An 18,127-nucleotide genomic window follows, 5' to 3' on the forward strand; every position below is an offset into this window, starting at 1 on the left:
GCACATTTTATAGCAACGATGGCGGCGGAATCAATGAAATACCTGGCCGTTGATAGAGCCTCGTATACTGATGCCTTGGCCCAAGCAGAATGGGCCTCGAAGAAGCTGGTATGGGTGCCGGATAAAGATCACGGGTTCGTTCAGGGCCAGATAAAGAACGAGAAAGGAGATGAAATTGAAGTGCAGTTAGAGGCTGGCGGGAAGAAGGTCGTTAACAGGGACGACTTGCAAAAAATGAATCCTCCAAAGTTTGAGAAGGTTGAAGACATGGCAGAGTTAGCCTGCCTTAATGAAGCCAGTGTATTGCACAACTTGCGTAACCGATACTACTCAGGACTGATCTATGTGAGTTTTGTGTGTCAAGCAGAGATTAAATATTGATGTTCACTTGTGTGTAGACGTATTCTGGACTGTTTTGTGTTGTTGTGAACCCATACAAGTGGCTGCCGATATATTCAGACAATGTGGTGGACATGTACAAGGGAAAGAAGAGACATGAAATGCCACCTCATGTGTATGCCATTGCAGATGCCGCTTACAGGAATATGTTACAAGGTTCGTGTGTGTGTGTGTCCATGCCTCACGAAATGGGTGAGGACTCCTAGTTAGTACCCACACCTTACCTGTGAGACGTAGTACAATTTCATGCAGGGTACCAGTCTTGTCCCCTGGGAGATTTGCCAGCACTATTAGCTCTTAGATACCTGAGTAGTACATGGGTTGCCCAGTCAACTGGGTAGGTGTGACCATTTTTATGGCAGCTGAAGGCTTTCTTTTGCTTTTTATGTGTGCATGATAGTATAGTGTTGAGGATGTATGTGCATGTATTTAGAAGATAGTATTGGGTGTATACATGTATTGTGTCTATTGTTGTTTCCTTCCAAGTCACAATGTGTAAATATTTTAATTTTAAGTGGACATATATGAACATTCATTCATTATGGATCAAGATGTCTATATTTTGTAGCCAATAGCTATAATTTGCAAAAAAGAACTCTTAAGTTATTTAGCATCTAGCTGCTACTGGTATAGAATATGCTGTGGTTTATTTAATAGCACCCACAACTTATTATGGTCCCGCTTCAGTGCATTTTTGAGATGCCTTTCCACCCATTTGAGCCAGACTGGTGTCAGCTGTGTATACTTAAGTCTGATGTCAATATCTGTCATGTTTTTCAACATGTTCATTGTATCTTCTTTTTTGTTTTTAGATCGTGAAAATCAGTCCATTTTGTGCACGTGAGTGTTGTTACTATTTTGAAGGTGTGTGTTAATTGTGTTGTGTTTTCTTCCCATCAAAAGTGGGGAGTCAGGAGCAGGCAAGACAGAGAACACAAAGAAAGTGATACAATATTTAGCGAAAGTTGCTGGCGGCACAAAAACATATAGCCGTGCATCGTTGAAGCGGAGAACAAGTATTACACTACAAACCAAGGCTGGGTTGTTGGATAAACAGGTACAAAATTAAGAAGCCAGCTAATGTCTTGTACAGCCCACTTGTACATGTAATTATTTAATTGTTTAAGTGGTATATACATAACATAGGGAGACTTGGAAGCCCAACTGTTACAAGCCAATCCTATCCTTGAGGCATTTGGGAATGCAAAGACTGTTAAAAATGATAACTCCTCAAGATTTGTGAGTAGAGTTTATGCCACATGCAAATACACACAAATTGTATATATGTGTTTTGTTAGGGAAAATTCATCCGTATAAACTTTGATAATTCTGGGCACATAATTGGTGCAAATATTGAAACTTGTATCCTTGACTATTACGTGTGTGTGTTCTGTGAATAGTAAGTATTGAGGTAAATGTACTGTTGTTTGTGCATCATAATATTGTGGAGGGGTTCGGGGGGCTTGCTGTGACATACCAGTTCACACAACATGTCGTTTGAAGTCCCGAATGCTTGACCAAGTCTGCATTGCAATGTTAACATTATACTGTTATGGCAGACAAGTTCAACTTTTTATGGTGCTTAACTGTATACAAGTGGAGTGTTAGAGTAACAATGACTAGTGAATTTTAATACTAATTTTGCCCACCCAGTACCCCCAGTTCCATTACTGTGTGTTTCCATCATTACTAGGCTTCAAACAATGGCCCATCATCCATGTTTCTGACTTGCACTACATTTACTACAAACACACACACACATCATCCATCTTGAGTTAATAATGTTTCATTAATTGTTTGTGAGATTATAGAACACCAGGGGGTACCACTTTATTACATGGGACGTACTGTACGTGATGACTTATATTGTCGTCCATAGTCTTCCAGTAAATATAGATACAGGTTGGAAAAGACTTTGAGAATGATGTGTAGTGTAACCTGTGGTTGTCAAAGTGTTCTGAAGTACATGTATGTGTTAAGTGATACTTTGGGACCCTTAGCAGTGTCTTGTACTGTAAACAACAAGTGGTGTTCACATAAACAGGATTTGCCAAACCCATGAAAACAACCAATTTACCATTCTAAAATATTTTATTACCAACCCATACTCAGCAAATGAAACTTGCTGGCTTGTTAAAATGACATCAACAGCAGCTAAAAGGAATGTAAAAGAATTTGCAGAGTCAGACAGTACCAAAAATGGCTTTTGTATAGGGAAGCATTTATATTCTAATGATGTAAGGATGCAATAGTAAAAAAAAACTAGTGTGTCCCAACAGGTCTGTCTCTGTACATTAATTACATTTTGTACCTACGAAAGAGAAAACTCTTTATTGCAGCTGAAATGGACCAAATATTCTTCATCTCAAAGTGTCCTGTTATAGAAAGGGTTCAGTGTAACACATCGATACATCATCTCCCCTGGAGAGGAAGCCTATAAAGGCACCCTGTAAAGTGTATGATTCAATTTGCTACAGTTTGTTAACAGCACCAATGAGTTATGATGGAAAATAAAGTATACTGTCAACTATTTTTAGAAATCCATTAGCTTGTTAACAGGTTAGGTGAGCACTTGTAGTAATGAATGATGTAATATGGGATAATTGATTTTGTGAAATGGGTTACTAATGGCAACCAGTTCTTAGAAGTGTATTATGTTATGAGTGGTATTCTGGGTGTTGGCGTTAGGAAATGAAATGTTTTTATTGACAGTAAAGTTGTACTCAAATGCCAAGGCTCAAAGAGAAAAACTGTACCTGAATTGGTAAGTAGCTACTATGGATGAACAGAAAAACCTCTCACTGGCTAGGTTTAATAAAAGCCATAATAAGGATAATTTCTTCGGCTACTATAGGTATGACTTCATATACTTTTATCACAGAAAAGAGGAAAACTTGTATTACATGGTCCACTATGGCTTCTTGGTTCCAAAGTGTCCATTTTAGAGATATTTGACTGTAGTAAGTATCTCCATACGCTGGAACATTCTGTGGCACTTTTTAAAAATGACTGTCTCTATCTTAATTCTTGCAGTTTTGTAGTTTTACCTTATAGGGAATATTGTTTCTAGCACTTAATAGTGTTGCAATGAAGTTGCAATCATTAGTTAAATATTCTCGTAAAGTGTTAATCTCTTTGGGCATATTTTTGTTAATCACTTCAAGAGATTTTTGAAAAGATCATGCTCTTGGGGACCACACAGGTTCCACTGCAAGTTTGTCTAATCTAGTATACGGCGGGAACACTGTTCTTTGTTGTGATTGGTTAGAATTCCTGACTTAGCCATTAAGATTTATTGGAAAAATCACGAACAGTACACCAGGCAAATGATGAGAGGATCTTCCACTTCTTTTATCAGATGCTAAATGGTGCTGATGCAGAGAAAAAGAGTATGTTTAGTTGTTAGATGTCTTCTTTTTTAATTAAGTGACACCTTACGTTTTGTAGAGGAATACTTATTGGAGGCTGCTAGTCAGTTCAGCTACTTGAGTAATGGTAATCTCCAGGTTCAAGGAGTGAATGACTCAGATGAGTATTCCGATACAATGGTGAGCTGTGATTGGTTAGATCTATGGTTGCCATGTTGGGTCCTTGTTCTATAGGAAGCAATGTCAGTCATGGGAATGACTGATGATGAAAAAGCAGGTGTGTGTATATGTATGCGTGTGTCTACCTTTTTAGTGAGTGTATGCTAGAACTGTGCGATTGTTACTACAATTGCAATTGCAAGTGGTTACTATACCCAGTAATCACGATTATATGATTAATTGCATTCTGTGTATTCTATGCTGAATGCCGTTGTTTAGAAAGTCTTACCGTATACGTACAAATTTTCAAGGGATGTGATTTTCACGGATTTTATGGTTGCTAGGCTTTCTATGAAATTTTCATCCTAGAAAATCAATGATTGTTCTATGCTTCTATTAGGTAACGTCAGTGAAAAAATGAGTGATCCTTGAAAATATAAATGCTGACAAAAATTGTGTACCTCAAAAATCTGTACATATATGGTAATAGTCACTTGTCTCTAAATTGCAACATGATGCTTCCTTTACTAGCATTGCATACATATGATACAGGTATATATGGTGATAGTAAAATGGTAAGCCTCCCCCTGGCATCCAACTAGTATTATTAACATGGCTCTTAACAGTAGGTTATAAAGAGAACGTACCATTTTCAATTAATTGATTATTGTGCAGTGGGTATAGTGGCAATATTTTTGTGTACTACTGCAATGTTTGGTACTTACAGCAAAAAGAAATTTATTTGATGTTTTGCGTATCATGATTAGTGTTGTAATCAATTAATTACATAATCATTATAATCAATATAATCCCACTGCCCTAGTGGGTGCACGTGTGTTTAGTGTTTGTGTACATGCATTTTGTCTTTTTGTGGTATGCATGTACATGTACATGTAACATACTCAACAAGACTATTTCACCTAATTTGTCCGTGACATTTGTGTGGCTTGTACAGATTATATTCCACTAGTGTGCATATCGTGTGACCCCTCAGTGACCATAACAGGAGCTAGTACACCACAATACAGCAGTAGTTACTTGTGTTTGGATATTGAAAACATTTCACTAGAATTATGTAGAAGCAAAGTAATTACCTGATACCTTGTGCTTGGGAGTTGGGATGATTCTGCTAAACAGAACACCCTAAAATGTAATGGAGTGGCTATTAGTATGGCACTGCAGTACGAATATTGTTTTGTTATTCGTATGGCAATCATTCATAAATAAGGTACAAATTAAAGGAAGCTAGGTACAGTAGCTAGCAGCAGCATAGCATAGTGGTAGAGCTGTAGCCTGATGGGTAGGAGGTCCTGGGTTCAATCCTCCACAATATTTTACTTTTTTTGTTTGGGACTCTTGAGTTTTAGTTTTGACCTCATAACCGCCATACGAATAGCAACAGCCATAATGTAAACACTTTAATTAGGACACTTGCCCATAGTCTCATTTGTATTAGTGTACACACACTTACACCCTTGAGTTCTGAGCACCTCCCTAGTAAGGACACCGGAGCATGGAGTCTATTAAGTGGTTGTTAAGTGCCTCACAATTACGTTTCTTATCTTCAGACATCATAATGAAGAGAATGTACTGCACATAGTTCTGAATATTAAATAGTGTAGTGTACTTACACGAGCTAGAACAACTGGAGATAATCTTTTTATAACGGATGTACTTCTACTACAGAATCAACAGCAGGTGTCTTAATAATGGTTGTCAAATGAAATTGAATCATGTACAGTCTTTATGTAGTTACACATTGTAATGTGTACATGAACTCATTGAGTTGTCTTGCTTTGTTGTCTCTTGTAGCTGTTCATCGTGTCACGTCTGCTGTCCTGCACTTTGGCAACCTCAAATTCAAACAGGAACGCAACTCAGACCAGGCTGTTCTTCCAGATAACACCTGTATGACTTTGTTTGCACAATTACTCTGCTAGTTCATCTTTGTGTCTTTAGCTGCACAAAAGATTTGTAAGCTTCTGGGAATTTCTGTGACAGAGTTCACCAAGGCCTTGTTGAAGCCGAGAATCAAAACAGGCAGGGACTACACTGTCCGATCACAGAACAAAGAACAAGTAAACAAGTCATTTGTGTTATACCCATCACTTCATTCCCTTGTCAACAGGTAGAGTTCTCTAGTCAGGCATTGTCCAAGGCTCTCTACGAGCGAATGTTCAAATGGATTGTGCAGCGTATTAACAAGTCACTGGGCAGGATTTCACGTCAGGGCAGCACGTTCATTGGTATCCTCGACATTGCTGGTTTTGAGATCTTCAAAGTAAGCAAGCCATGCAGAATACACCTGCCCTTTTTCTAAGTTTACAAATTCACAAATCCTGTTATGTGTATACATAACTGTAAGTGTTTTAATTTGGCTTGTCCTGAAATGAATTTGCTATTGCTAGTCATGGAACTGTGAAACTCTAAACATAGAACCATTAAATTTGTCATTAAGTAGAGCTATGAATATCTAAAGACATGCTAGTACTTGCATTACCTCATAACAAGCTCTCTGAATTAAGGACTCAATACTGTAGAAAAAAACAAAAGGCAAGATTTTATGTCCCAGCTCCACATGTTTTTTAACCAGGTGTGGGGCCTGATTACTGTAATTGTTTTGGGAAAAGTGTATGTGTGTGTGAGTCCGTGTCATTTCGCCCACGTGAGCAAATAGTTTGTCAAAAGCAGCCTTCATTATGTGAAATCAAGGCTGCACAGAACCAGTATGAACTTTCCCGGTAGGTAAGCTTTCGCCGTGAGGTGGTTTATCCATGTCAGCTTCAAAAACGGGTAAAGTAAGTTCCTGATAACGTTATGAATGCCTTTCATAACGGGCTATATGGGCATAAAACAACCGGAAAAACAACATGTCTGGCTTCGCAGGCTACTAGAAATAATCTCTACGAAGAGAAAGGGTCGTGGCCTGTACTTATGTAAAGGAAAATGGAAGAGCAGCCTCAAAGCTATCTCAGAACATTTCGCATGAGAAAACACGATAGATACACTATACAACAGTTGAGAAGATACTTCTGTGTGTAATTTGCAATTTATTAAAGTGGTTTGTTAGATTAATACTTCCTTAGCAATGTAATTATTGAATTACAAAATAATTCATGAATTACGAATACGTTAAATTATAGTATTTACAAATGTAATTATCTAGCTGAATTAATAGCATGAATATGTAAGCTAATTATATATACATGCTTTATTAATTGCCTATTTAGTCAGAATGGGTAGAATTAACTGCATGGGTGCCTGGCTATTAGAAGTAACATAACATCAACTTGTTTATCTCTAAGTAATCTAGAATAACTAAACTGTTTATTTCAACAAAAAATGTCTTTGACCTAAAGTGTGTATTATAGACAAGTTCCATGGTATCAAATATGGCAAAGGGCTTGTATATTCACCAACTTGATTTCCTCATTCAAAAACTACATGTAGAAATTGCTTGCCTAGTATAAGAACATATAAGAAATTGCCAACATGGTTTCATTGTAACATTGTACATACATTAATTGCACCAATCAGAACTAGTTGTATTAGTGTACATGTATCTTGTTCTCACTAATGTAGCTGAACTCTTTTGAACAAATTTGTATCAACTATACCAATGAGAAACTACAACAACTGTTCAACCACACTATGTTTATCCTGGAACAGGTATATCTATTGTATTTCTGTATTTATAGATGTATTTCACAAGTGTATTTCAAACTGTTTTGAGTCAATTTGCTGTAGTGTGTATTGCACTATTGTACAAAGCATATTTACAATATGTATTTCAGTATGGCTGGTAAATATTTGGTCTTATTTGTGTGGTATTTCATTTAGGAAGAATACAGGTTAGAAGGAATTGATTGGAACTTCATTGACTTTGGTCTAGATCTTCAGCCATGTATTGACCTGATTGAAAAGGTTTGATTGTGGGTTTTAGTTTCTACACACGTATTAATGTGTTGTTATAGCCAATGGGAATTCTGTCACTACTGGATGAAGAGTGCTGGTTTCCTAAAGCTACAGACAAAACCTATGTTGATAAGCTTCATAAAGAACATCTGAAGAATGCCAAGTATAAGAAGCCAGATTTCAGATCAGCTGCCAGTTTCAGCGTTGTCCATTATGCCGGCACTGTGAGTTTACACATGGCTTTTGTTTGCTTAGCTGTTCTCAAGTTAAGTGGGTTCCCAGTTTTTCTGTATTGTTTCTAAAAACTAAAGTTACTCTAATCATAGATAATGTATGTTACATGGATTGGAAACGTCTGGTCATGGGCTATCCTTGTTTCGCTGCGCGTAAACTTTATGGCCTCGACAGGAGGAAGATTTTGCTGTACCTGTAACCAGCAAATTAGTGTTTGTTGTTTACAGCTGGGTTAGTTACCACCTACACTAATTGGAGGCTGGACTGGGTAGGGACGCTGGAGAGCAGTAAACAATAGCGTAAGAAAATTCAGGTTCAAAGGTGAAATATGGGGTTTCAAAGCGGTTGTGCAAATTTCCTGAAGAAACAGAAAGTGTAGCATTGTTTCTTTGCTGCTGTTTACACCACTTGTAGCAGGCAGAGTGTAATAGGCTAGCTAGATATTCACTGCTTCGCTGTATATTTCCACTACTTCGATAAAACTTCAGAAAACAGGCACTACTTTGTGCTATTGTTTAGCTCAAGCTGAGTAGTACTGTAGCTTAAAATTTATTTCAATGTATCATACATTTCTTTGGTTGTGTAAATGCGGTGACGAGAAGTTGGCAAATAGTACTGCTGTTGAATTATTAGCTAGTGCGTACCTGCCATTGTCACCTGTCGCAAACAATATTTCTCCCAGACTCCCAGTACTCACAGACACGCTGTGTTCTTGTTCAGTACACAACGCAACACAATAAACAATGTAAAAGGAATGTCCACGCCTACAACTGGCCTTCAAACAAGCCAGAGAAAGCCAAACAGCCACTCAACAAGTTTCCCAATGTATTGGCGCACCGTAACTAGGATAGGAAAATAATTTAACTGGCGTTTCCAATCCAGTAGGAACGTATACATTATCTATGCTCTAATAGAATACACATACACACTATCATCATTTTATCATCCACATACAGCTGTACTGTATTTATCTGTATAAAAGCCCAGGTGTTTATTATTTTTGTAATGCACAAAGTGAGAGAGTGATTGTGGTGATGAGAGTACTTATATAATCGACTTACAGTTTGGAATCTTCCCTTGCAACAATGAAATACGAGGTGAAGCATGTTAGACTCTTGTATAGCATACAACTCTGACATTTATTGCCTAGTTTTTAGCACCCTGGCATGTAAACAGACCCGGGTGTGTATTACATGGTTTGTGATGAAGCACTTGGTATGTGTTTGAGCCCGGCTTTAGATGCTCTAATTTAATAATAGTAGCTTGGCAGGTTGGAGAATACTCTAATTGAACAGTCTGATAGAGAACCATAACATCATCTCTGCTTAGTATAGAAATGTTGTTCTGTTACTATGATGAGGGTAAATTGTATTCCTACAGGTGGACTACAACACAGAGCAATGGATCATGAAGAACATGGACCCTTTGAATGATAATATTGTCCAACTCTTTGCAAACTCATCTGATTGGTTCCTTTCTACAATATGGAAAGATCAAAGTGAGTATCTTCTACTATTTTGGGTAGTATATACATAGAGTATATTTTAAATAAGGTACACAGAACGTTCAGATGTAATCTGTAGTGGCTGCATTTCAGTTGTCATTTCAATGTCCTGATACTGTAGAAGCTAGAGTTCATAATATATTAAGCAATCGAGAGAATGCCTAGCTGCACAACACTCAGCAAACACACTGAGTAAAGTAACACCTTGGTTTGTTCAAAGAATAAAGGCTTGACGTGATCAGTAATCAACAGTCCCCTATCACCAAAGGGATTATTGTTTGATCAAAAGGGAGAACTTCGCACTCAGAATGTTTATACGTACTAGCAGCTGGATACTCTCCCCTATGCAAATAGTGTAAACTCTTAGTATATACATGTATTTGTATAACTAAATAAGTGTTTGATTTGCCCAGTATTGTAAGACAGCAAAATAAGTTATGATTCATGTACAGACGGACTCTGTTTCAATTGTCAATTACTCTAATAGAACATACACACCTCAAAATGCTCAAAAAAAGAAACATTTGCCTAAACCATAATGTGTCCACTAAATGTGAACTTCCTTTTTGAAATATTTCATATTGATAATTTCTAGCTGTATGTTGGCTTAACTACATGATAGCTATAATGTTTAGAAATATAGTTTAAAGGTTTAAAATTCTTGTAGCTAACATCGTCGGTATAACTGCACGTGGTGGTGAAGAAGGAACGTTTGGAGCACACAAGCCACGTAAAGGAATGTTCCGTACTGTCTCACAATTGTACAAGGTGAGCTGTTGTATCATATACCACTACTGCAATGCAATGCAATAATTAGGGGTGTGCGATAATGAAAATTTTATTATTGCGATAATGTACCTCATTATCACGATACTTGACTACAATGTAAATACTAAGTAAATGTCTCTATTAAATTATCACTGTGTCACTCACTAGTAAATCAGCAATAAAGATAAATCCTTGTTGATTAAGTAGACAAAGACTTGTACCTGGAACACAGATGTTGTGAACACATGGTTGTTATAGCAATTGTGTTTTATGCTCAAACATTTCCTATGTAGACTGTACAACTAAGTCTCTGGTGAATATATTCACACATGATCTAATGTTGTAATGTTGAAATAGTAGACCAGGGACACACAATGTTGTTTGCAGTACAGTGATTCAGTAACCCATTGAATAGTTATATATATATATATGTAATAGATATCATTTAGCTTCAACAATATAACAGCTTACAATCAACTGAAGAAGAGAGAGCTGGTGACCAGCTCCAGCCTTTTTATACAATCTCTAAGGTCAAGGTTACACATAACAACAACAAATTAAGAGTTCTCATAACAATTCTAATTGTTCATATCTATTATTTACAGTTCTAATTATCCATATGTATTACATATATATATCGTATAGCCGGAAATTTTTGAGGGACGAAACTTTCGTGAATTTCACGAGTGATGATAGCTTCGTGAAAATATAATCGTGAAATGTTTCAGTTTATACACATAACTATTACCCACTTTCTAGATTTTCGTGAATTGCAGTTTCGCGAAAGTTTATCCCTTGAAAATTTCCCACTATATGGTATAAGGAATACTCCAGAATAATAATGCTTTATTATTTAAAAAAAATATTTATAAGGAGTTTTATATAGACAAGCACTGCTGTGTGCCATTGACAATGGGACCTGAACACCTGTGTTCATTACCTTAAGGTGAATAAATTTAGCGATACACTAAATTTAGCGATTTTGTATATTGGTGAAATTAGCACATACAAAATTTAGTGATTTTATGAATTTGTAAATTGATGTTATTACTTAACCATACATTTTGCAGGTTTAGCATGTACTAAATTTAGTGAAACAACCAAAATCGCTAAAATTGCTAAATTTAGTGTAGTCACCTTAAGGTAGAACATGCATCCTTTGACATAGTACTCTCTAATAGAGCAGTCACTTCTATCATTTAGATATTATGTTTTGTTAAAACTTGGCTTTAGCATCATATTTGTTGTATGTGTGTGTCTGTGCATACATACTATCATGCGTACATATCCTCTAACCGATTGTGATAGCTACTGAGTTGTGCTATTATTGCATGTAGGAACAACTCAACAAACTGATGGAGACATTACGAGCTACTAATCCTAACTTTGTTCGTTGCATCATCCCCAATCACGAGAAGAAGGTCTGTTAGTTTATATTGTGGGTTTGAGTTATACCATATTTGGTGTACAGCCAAACAAGATTGTGGCTCCTCTGGTGCTTGAGCAGCTGAAGTGTAATGGAGTGTTGGAAGGGATTAGAATCTGCCGTCAAGGCTTTCCCAACCGAATATTGTTTCCAGAATTTAGACAACGGTATTGAGTGTTTGTGTGTGTGTGTGTGTGTGTGTGTCTGTCTGTGTGTCTGTCGTGGTCATGTAGCGTACACAATTTGTTTCAAACCAGTTGTGGATCCAAAAGGCAAAGTTGACTGATTTTTTGCATGAAAACCTTGAGTCAGTTCTTTAATTTAACAAGTACACAGAAAAATTTGGAATTTTCAACTAGAGTAGGGACCATAGCACATCGATAAAAAGTACTGAAACAAGCTGGAGTAGTGCACAATATTAAATCAAAGTAAAACAATAAGTAGTGTTATATCCCTACTGTGCATTTCCATTATGGTATCTTGAGCACAGTAGGGATATAACACTTCTTATTGTTTTACTGTGATTTAATATTATGCACTACTCCAGCTTGTTTCAGTACTTTTTATCAATGTGCTATGGTCCCTACTCTAGTTGAAAATTCCAAATTTTTCTGTGTGCTTGTTTGTTAACTTTTTTTGTAAATAATTTTTATGACTGGTGAACCCACGCATACCGCATCTGAAGTGGTGCCGCGCACCCCAGTTATCATCTGAAAAATGAAGTAACCATTACGCTTTGTTGTCAGCTATGTTCAACCTGTTACGTAGCATTTCAAATCATGAGCTGTTTGAAAAGCATCAGTCAGTCAGGAGAAAATTCCGTTAAATAATTAATTTAAAAAAAAATTCCGTAGCAAATTGTTGAAAGTGTTTCGGGTCAATCTGAAAGCTTGTTTGGGCTTAGTTTTACCTGACCAATACTGCCTCATCGTAGTTAGGGGAAATTGAGGCTGTTTTTTGGGTGATATTATTTTGTGGGCCATGCCTACTTTTTTGTGGTCCCTACTATGCAGTACTATTGTACTGTTGTATGATAATTAATTAATCAGACAAAAATTGACTTGTTTTTCATAGGACTAGAGATTGATTTGTTGCCTTCCACTAAACAACCATTGTGTTTTTAGAGATTATATACATTTTGTAAATACTCTTAGGTGCATTTACTTGTACTCAAGCTGAGTGTGCCAGCTAGGATTCCAGAGACATAGTTTTGTGAACAGGAGATGAGTTCCTGGCTATTATGAATAGTGTCTACTTAGGATAGCCTTCATGTATGACACTTTCTAAGTGGCCAGCTAGAACTCAAGCCTGACTGCCCTCTAATCCTTTGAGATTACAACTGCACTCTAGGGTGTGTGAGTTCTTGTGACTCCTAAACTTGCAGTGTACCCTGTGGCTTTGATCGACCTTGCATTTGTCACAGTGGAAGAGAGTTATTGTGTGGGTCACTAAGACCAACAGAGTGCAACGATATATAACTTCATGTTTGTGGGAGAATTACTCTGCCATATAGTGCTGCTGCTTTTTGACAGTATCACATCTCAACTGGGAATCTGCACAGAAATTATTCACTGCTCCTGCACATTTAACATGGAACTCAAACACAATTCCCTTTTCCAAACTGAAATCAGACTGGAATGAAGGAACATGGTATAAATCTTATTTAAATCCCAGTGCGTGGGAGTGTCAAAGTGCCGCTCTGGGTGATAGCGACCACATAGCTAGACAGAGTGGCTCTGTTACTGAGTGATAAGTTAGCCTGTGTACAGTGTCTCTCTAGCAGCTACAAAGTTACAAATAAAATGAAATCTTTAGTACACTGACACAGGAACCAAACTCCTTGCCCTGGGATTTAAAATAGTTATATCCGGTATACTCAGACCATATTATTGTTACTACACTTGCCTTTGGCTCCGCCTCGGACACACAACAGTGGCATTACTCTTGTAATGGGATATCACTGTAACGAAGCTTAGTGAAGGCATAAAGATGCATGGTCCAAAAGGGTCTTGCATGCTGTACAAGCGACCACTCGGATAATTGCTTGGTTAAAGCTTTGACATGAACACTTGTATGTTCATATGTATGTACGTACTTCATTACATCCCTCCAAATAGTTAAGTGTAGAAATTTTGGTGTAGCAGCCACCACACCGTACATATAAACTGTCATGTGTCTTTTCATTAAACAGTGCATATTTTGTTCAGTCAAGAAATTGTGTCAACTTTTCTTGTATATATAATAGGATCCATAAGAGTGTGTGGTTTATGTTTGAGTATTTTTCCTGCAGGTACGAGATCCTCACCCCTGGAATCATTCCCAAGGGGTTCATGGATGGAAAGAAGGCAACTGAAAAAATGGTAGGTTGTTTACCATGCTTATGTGGATCATGTTATCACTGTATTTTCTATCACAACAGTTACAAGCGCTTGACTTAGACCCATCTCACTATCGGATCGGCCACTCAAAAGTGTTCTTCAGAGCTGGAGTGTTAGCCAAGCTTGAAGAAGATAGAGACATTAAACTGACTGGAATTATCATAAGTCTCCAAGCCTGCATACGAGGGCTCTTGGGAAGAAGGTACATGTATTATAAATTGTAATTTCAGTATGTGTGGTATACCTGTAGTGTCATGTGTCCAATATTTTGAATTAAATTCTCATTCGCCAAAATTTTTGTGCTGGCATTGCCAAGTAAAGGACATATTATGTGCCTTTACTGTTAGGATAGAAGTCACGTGTGTCTTGTGCATGTGGTAGTGTTGGAATTAAAGTCACATGTGTCTGTATTGTTATATTCAGGGCTTACTTGAAGCGTGTTGAGCAGAGTAGAGCAATGAAAGTGATCCAGAGTAACATCCGTAGCTACTTGAAACTACGCAACTGGCCCTGGTGGAGATTGTTCACTAAAGTGAAGCCATTGCTACAAGTGACTAACCAAGAAGAAGAACGACGTCAAATGGAGACTGAGATCAAACGACTCAATGATCGCTATGAGAAGTTACAGACTGACCATGATGAGATGAAGAATAAGAATGAGCAGGTGAGATGACTGAGGTTGAGTATTAGTTACTGTGCTTACTATTTGGCGTGTAGTTGAACCAAGAACAAGTCGCACTTCAAGAGGAGTTAGCTGAAGAGAAGTTTATGTCCCAAGAAGCAGAAGAGGTGAATTGTTGTGTTTGTTGTTACAAGTTTAATGGTGTTACTCTACTGTAGATGAGGAATCTGCTGTCAGCCAAGAAGGCAGAGCTAGAGAACATGTTGGTGGAGTCTGAGGCTGCCCTGGAGCAGGAAGAGGAGAGAGTCCATAACTTGAACACTGATAAGGCTAAACTGCAGCTGACCATCACCAACTTGGAAGAACAGTGAGTACCGTATAACAGGAATGATTCGTGGAAGAAAACATTTGCAAATTTTGCAATTTTAGATGCATTTGCGAATGTTTTCTTTCTTACAATTAAAAAACTTTTTCATGGATCAGTTGATGTAGCATTCATATAACGAGTGCATAAGCAGGTAGCTACTTGCCTTGCTACTTGCTCTATATATGTGTGATGGTATAGCCAGTGAGGTGCAAGACCATTCGAACAGAGATGCAATTTTCAGTGACAGTGAAAAAAATCAGTGCTACTCATGCAAGAGAAATGATATAATTGCAGCCCAGCAATTCACTGTACCAGAATGGTGTGTCTTAGCCTCAGTTTTAGTGCCGCCCCCAAGGCTAGGTGTGCCTTAGTCTCACCCCCAGTCTGGTCTGGGGACGAGACTAGGCGTGCCTATCGTCCACACTCATGATCATGAATGCCTACTTCTCCAATGAAGCAGCGATCATGCATGGCTACTAGTACGCGTAGTACGCACCATGTCAGAGTCTAGCCATACAATCGAGTGTTCCCTATCCTTGATTAATCCATTGTAGACACGCACCCAATTATTAAATCGCAAACATTTTCTCGCGAATGAGGAAATAGTAGACCATTCGCGAATCATTCCCGTTATACGGTACCAGTTATGTGTGTGTGCATGCGTGTGTGCATGCATTTGTGTGCGTGCGTGTGTGTGTGCCCATCTGTGTACCCATCTGTGTTTGGTTGCTGCTGCCGTTGTTTCCTTGAACAAGAACTTCACTCATAATCCTTCTGGGGACCTGGTGTTAGCTGGGGAAGTAAATGCCAACTGTCCATGTCACACATAGTGGATAAGATTCCGGTGGGTGCCCTCCATACCTTCAGTTGTGAGACCTGTCACAGCCTCCCGTGTCTTGAGGATTTGCCGTAGCACTTGGAGTAGTGTGTACAGGTGGCCCGACTTTTTGTGAGTAATCATGACTACTTTTGGCTTTGATTTGTGTGTATTTGTACATGTGCTAATTTACAGTGTGTTACTCATTGTCCTACAGGCTGGCTGAGGAGGGCACTACTAACCAGAAGCTCCAGCATGAGAAGATCGCTGCAGAGGGTAAAATCAAGACACTTGAGGAACAACTCACAGTTAGTGAAGACTCTATCATCAAGGTGAGAGAATGTGCTTGTACAGAACAGAATAGTGTCCTATTTTTTAAACCCAATGCTTTATCTGAAAACTTCTGTTCTAGTTTAATCATTGTGCTTTTATTTCAATCTGGTTATGTCATAGTTTAAGTACATTTTTCATTTAATGAAGTATTGGCATCATAGGGTGAAAGGGATAAAATCCGCCATATTATGTATGTAGTACACTACATTAGTACTGTAGCTTCATATTGTCTGTCCTCTGTTGTAATGTCATCGGTTTTGTTAGTAATAATGGCCGTATTAATACTGTTTTGATTGGCTGTAGTTATCACACGAGAAGAAGAATATGGAAGGAAAACTAGCAGAGTTACAAGATGCACTGACCAGTGAAGAGAACAAGAGCAAACAGGAACATCGACAAAGAATGAAACTGGAGCAGACGCTGGCAGACCTTGAGGCTAAACTGGAGAGGGAAATGAATGTGAGTTAGCTGGTGGGTGGGGCAAGAGGGTGTGGCTACATGAGAATGCATAGTGATGTTCTTCAGTGAAACCTGTTTAATTTGGACACTTTGTCACTAATCCAAGTGTCCTACTCATTTATGTACTGAGGGAAACATTTGGACCTGCATTATAAGTGTCAGGATTATGTACGTAGATGTCCACAAATACAGGTTCCAGTTTAATACAAGTTCCTTTTATTATTTGGCCTTGATGTGATCTCATTGTGGGTTAATTTTTGCTGTGTAGCTGAGGGCGGAACTTGAGAAAGAGAAACGGAAACTACAGGCAGAAATTGCAGAATTACAAGATCAGCTTCATCAAGCAAGGGCTAAGGTGAGCTTTGCTTGCACCTGTGTACACACAATATAACTACTACTAGACATACATAATGCAGAGTTTGTATACAGCTTGCTCTCTTGTGTATTGTTTCTCTAACAGATTGATGACTTGACCTCAGCTCTTAACAGAACACAGAAAGAACTTACAGAGATGACAGCAAAGTAATTAATTGTTTACAAGGCGAATTAGCTATTAGTATTGTATTGCGTACATGGTGTGAATACTCACTGGCCAAGGAGATATACTCCAGTAGTCTTTAATTGCTTTAATAGAACTTTACACCTATATACAGCTGTGCTGTCATGATAGAGACAAATAAGGCTTTTGATGAGGGTCCAACAATTGAAGCACAAGCAGCATTTTGCTTTTGTGTATAAATTGTCATTGATATTTTGTAAGAATGTTTTAAATACTTTTGCTCTCAAGCCTTTATATGGTGTGTGATAACTCTAGAGCTGAAGAAGAAGCAGCAGCTAGGGCCAAGGCAGAGAAGCAGTGTAGAGATCTTTCTACTCAGGTGTCCGAACTACAAGATGACCTTGACTCTGAGAAGGATGCTAAATCAAAAGTAGAGAAGATGAGGAAACAATTGAATGATGTAAGTTGTGATTGTGGGTTTGAATTAGGAGTTGCATCTATAATAAGAATTAGTCTCGTCCCCAGCCGACCACGCGAAGGTCGTCTGTTGACTTTGGTCCACTTTCTTGGTCTTAGTGGAATATTGCTATAAACATGTTTCTTGTGCTCATTCATGCTTACATTCAAATGAATAAACTTTTCATCCGCTTAAAGGAGTGTTACTTTATTAAAATTAATTGCTGGAGTGTCTAATAAATGATTAAAACTTGATGTATGAAACCCAATAATCAACAGTGAAGAAGACCTTTAGACAACTACTAAGCTAGTTTTTCCGCACTTTCTGGGCCAAGAAGTTGGGCTAATGTCACCAAACAACCTTCGCGTGATCAAGCTCATGGGCGGATGGGGATGAGACTAAATAAAAATAGTATACTATTA

At 38.0% G+C, this 18,127-nt stretch overlaps 1 protein-coding gene across 1 annotated transcript in view; it reads left to right on the plus strand.

The window, feature by feature from the left end:
* Nucleotides 1-18,127, plus strand: part of LOC136250258 (myosin-9-like) — a 28,320-nt gene that overhangs the window by 305 nt on the left and 9,888 nt on the right. The window contains exons 2-30 of the mRNA XM_066042437.1: nt 14-345; nt 399-555; nt 1,212-1,239; nt 1,303-1,456; nt 1,546-1,638; nt 1,698-1,761; nt 3,690-3,788; nt 3,847-3,947; nt 4,002-4,044; nt 5,739-5,834; nt 5,886-6,004; nt 6,055-6,207; nt 7,509-7,595; nt 7,767-7,850; nt 7,901-8,065; nt 9,456-9,573; nt 10,247-10,347; nt 11,685-11,768; nt 11,819-11,940; nt 14,064-14,133; nt 14,193-14,353; nt 14,575-14,815; nt 14,869-14,940; nt 14,992-15,140; nt 16,175-16,289; nt 16,594-16,749; nt 17,018-17,104; nt 17,210-17,271; nt 17,564-17,708. Coding sequence (XP_065898509.1) covers nt 19-345; nt 399-555; nt 1,212-1,239; nt 1,303-1,456; nt 1,546-1,638; nt 1,698-1,761; nt 3,690-3,788; nt 3,847-3,947; nt 4,002-4,044; nt 5,739-5,834; nt 5,886-6,004; nt 6,055-6,207; nt 7,509-7,595; nt 7,767-7,850; nt 7,901-8,065; nt 9,456-9,573; nt 10,247-10,347; nt 11,685-11,768; nt 11,819-11,940; nt 14,064-14,133; nt 14,193-14,353; nt 14,575-14,815; nt 14,869-14,940; nt 14,992-15,140; nt 16,175-16,289; nt 16,594-16,749; nt 17,018-17,104; nt 17,210-17,271; nt 17,564-17,708 — 3,453 coding nt within the window. The 5' untranslated portion in view covers nt 14-18. The remainder of the gene's footprint in view (nt 1-13; nt 346-398; nt 556-1,211; nt 1,240-1,302; nt 1,457-1,545; nt 1,639-1,697; nt 1,762-3,689; nt 3,789-3,846; nt 3,948-4,001; nt 4,045-5,738; nt 5,835-5,885; nt 6,005-6,054; nt 6,208-7,508; nt 7,596-7,766; nt 7,851-7,900; nt 8,066-9,455; nt 9,574-10,246; nt 10,348-11,684; nt 11,769-11,818; nt 11,941-14,063; nt 14,134-14,192; nt 14,354-14,574; nt 14,816-14,868; nt 14,941-14,991; nt 15,141-16,174; nt 16,290-16,593; nt 16,750-17,017; nt 17,105-17,209; nt 17,272-17,563; nt 17,709-18,127) is intronic.

Source organism: Dysidea avara, chromosome 3 (assembly GCF_963678975.1).
Source record: "Dysidea avara chromosome 3, odDysAvar1.4, whole genome shotgun sequence".
Lineage (NCBI taxonomy): Eukaryota > Metazoa > Porifera > Demospongiae > Dictyoceratida > Dysideidae > Dysidea > Dysidea avara.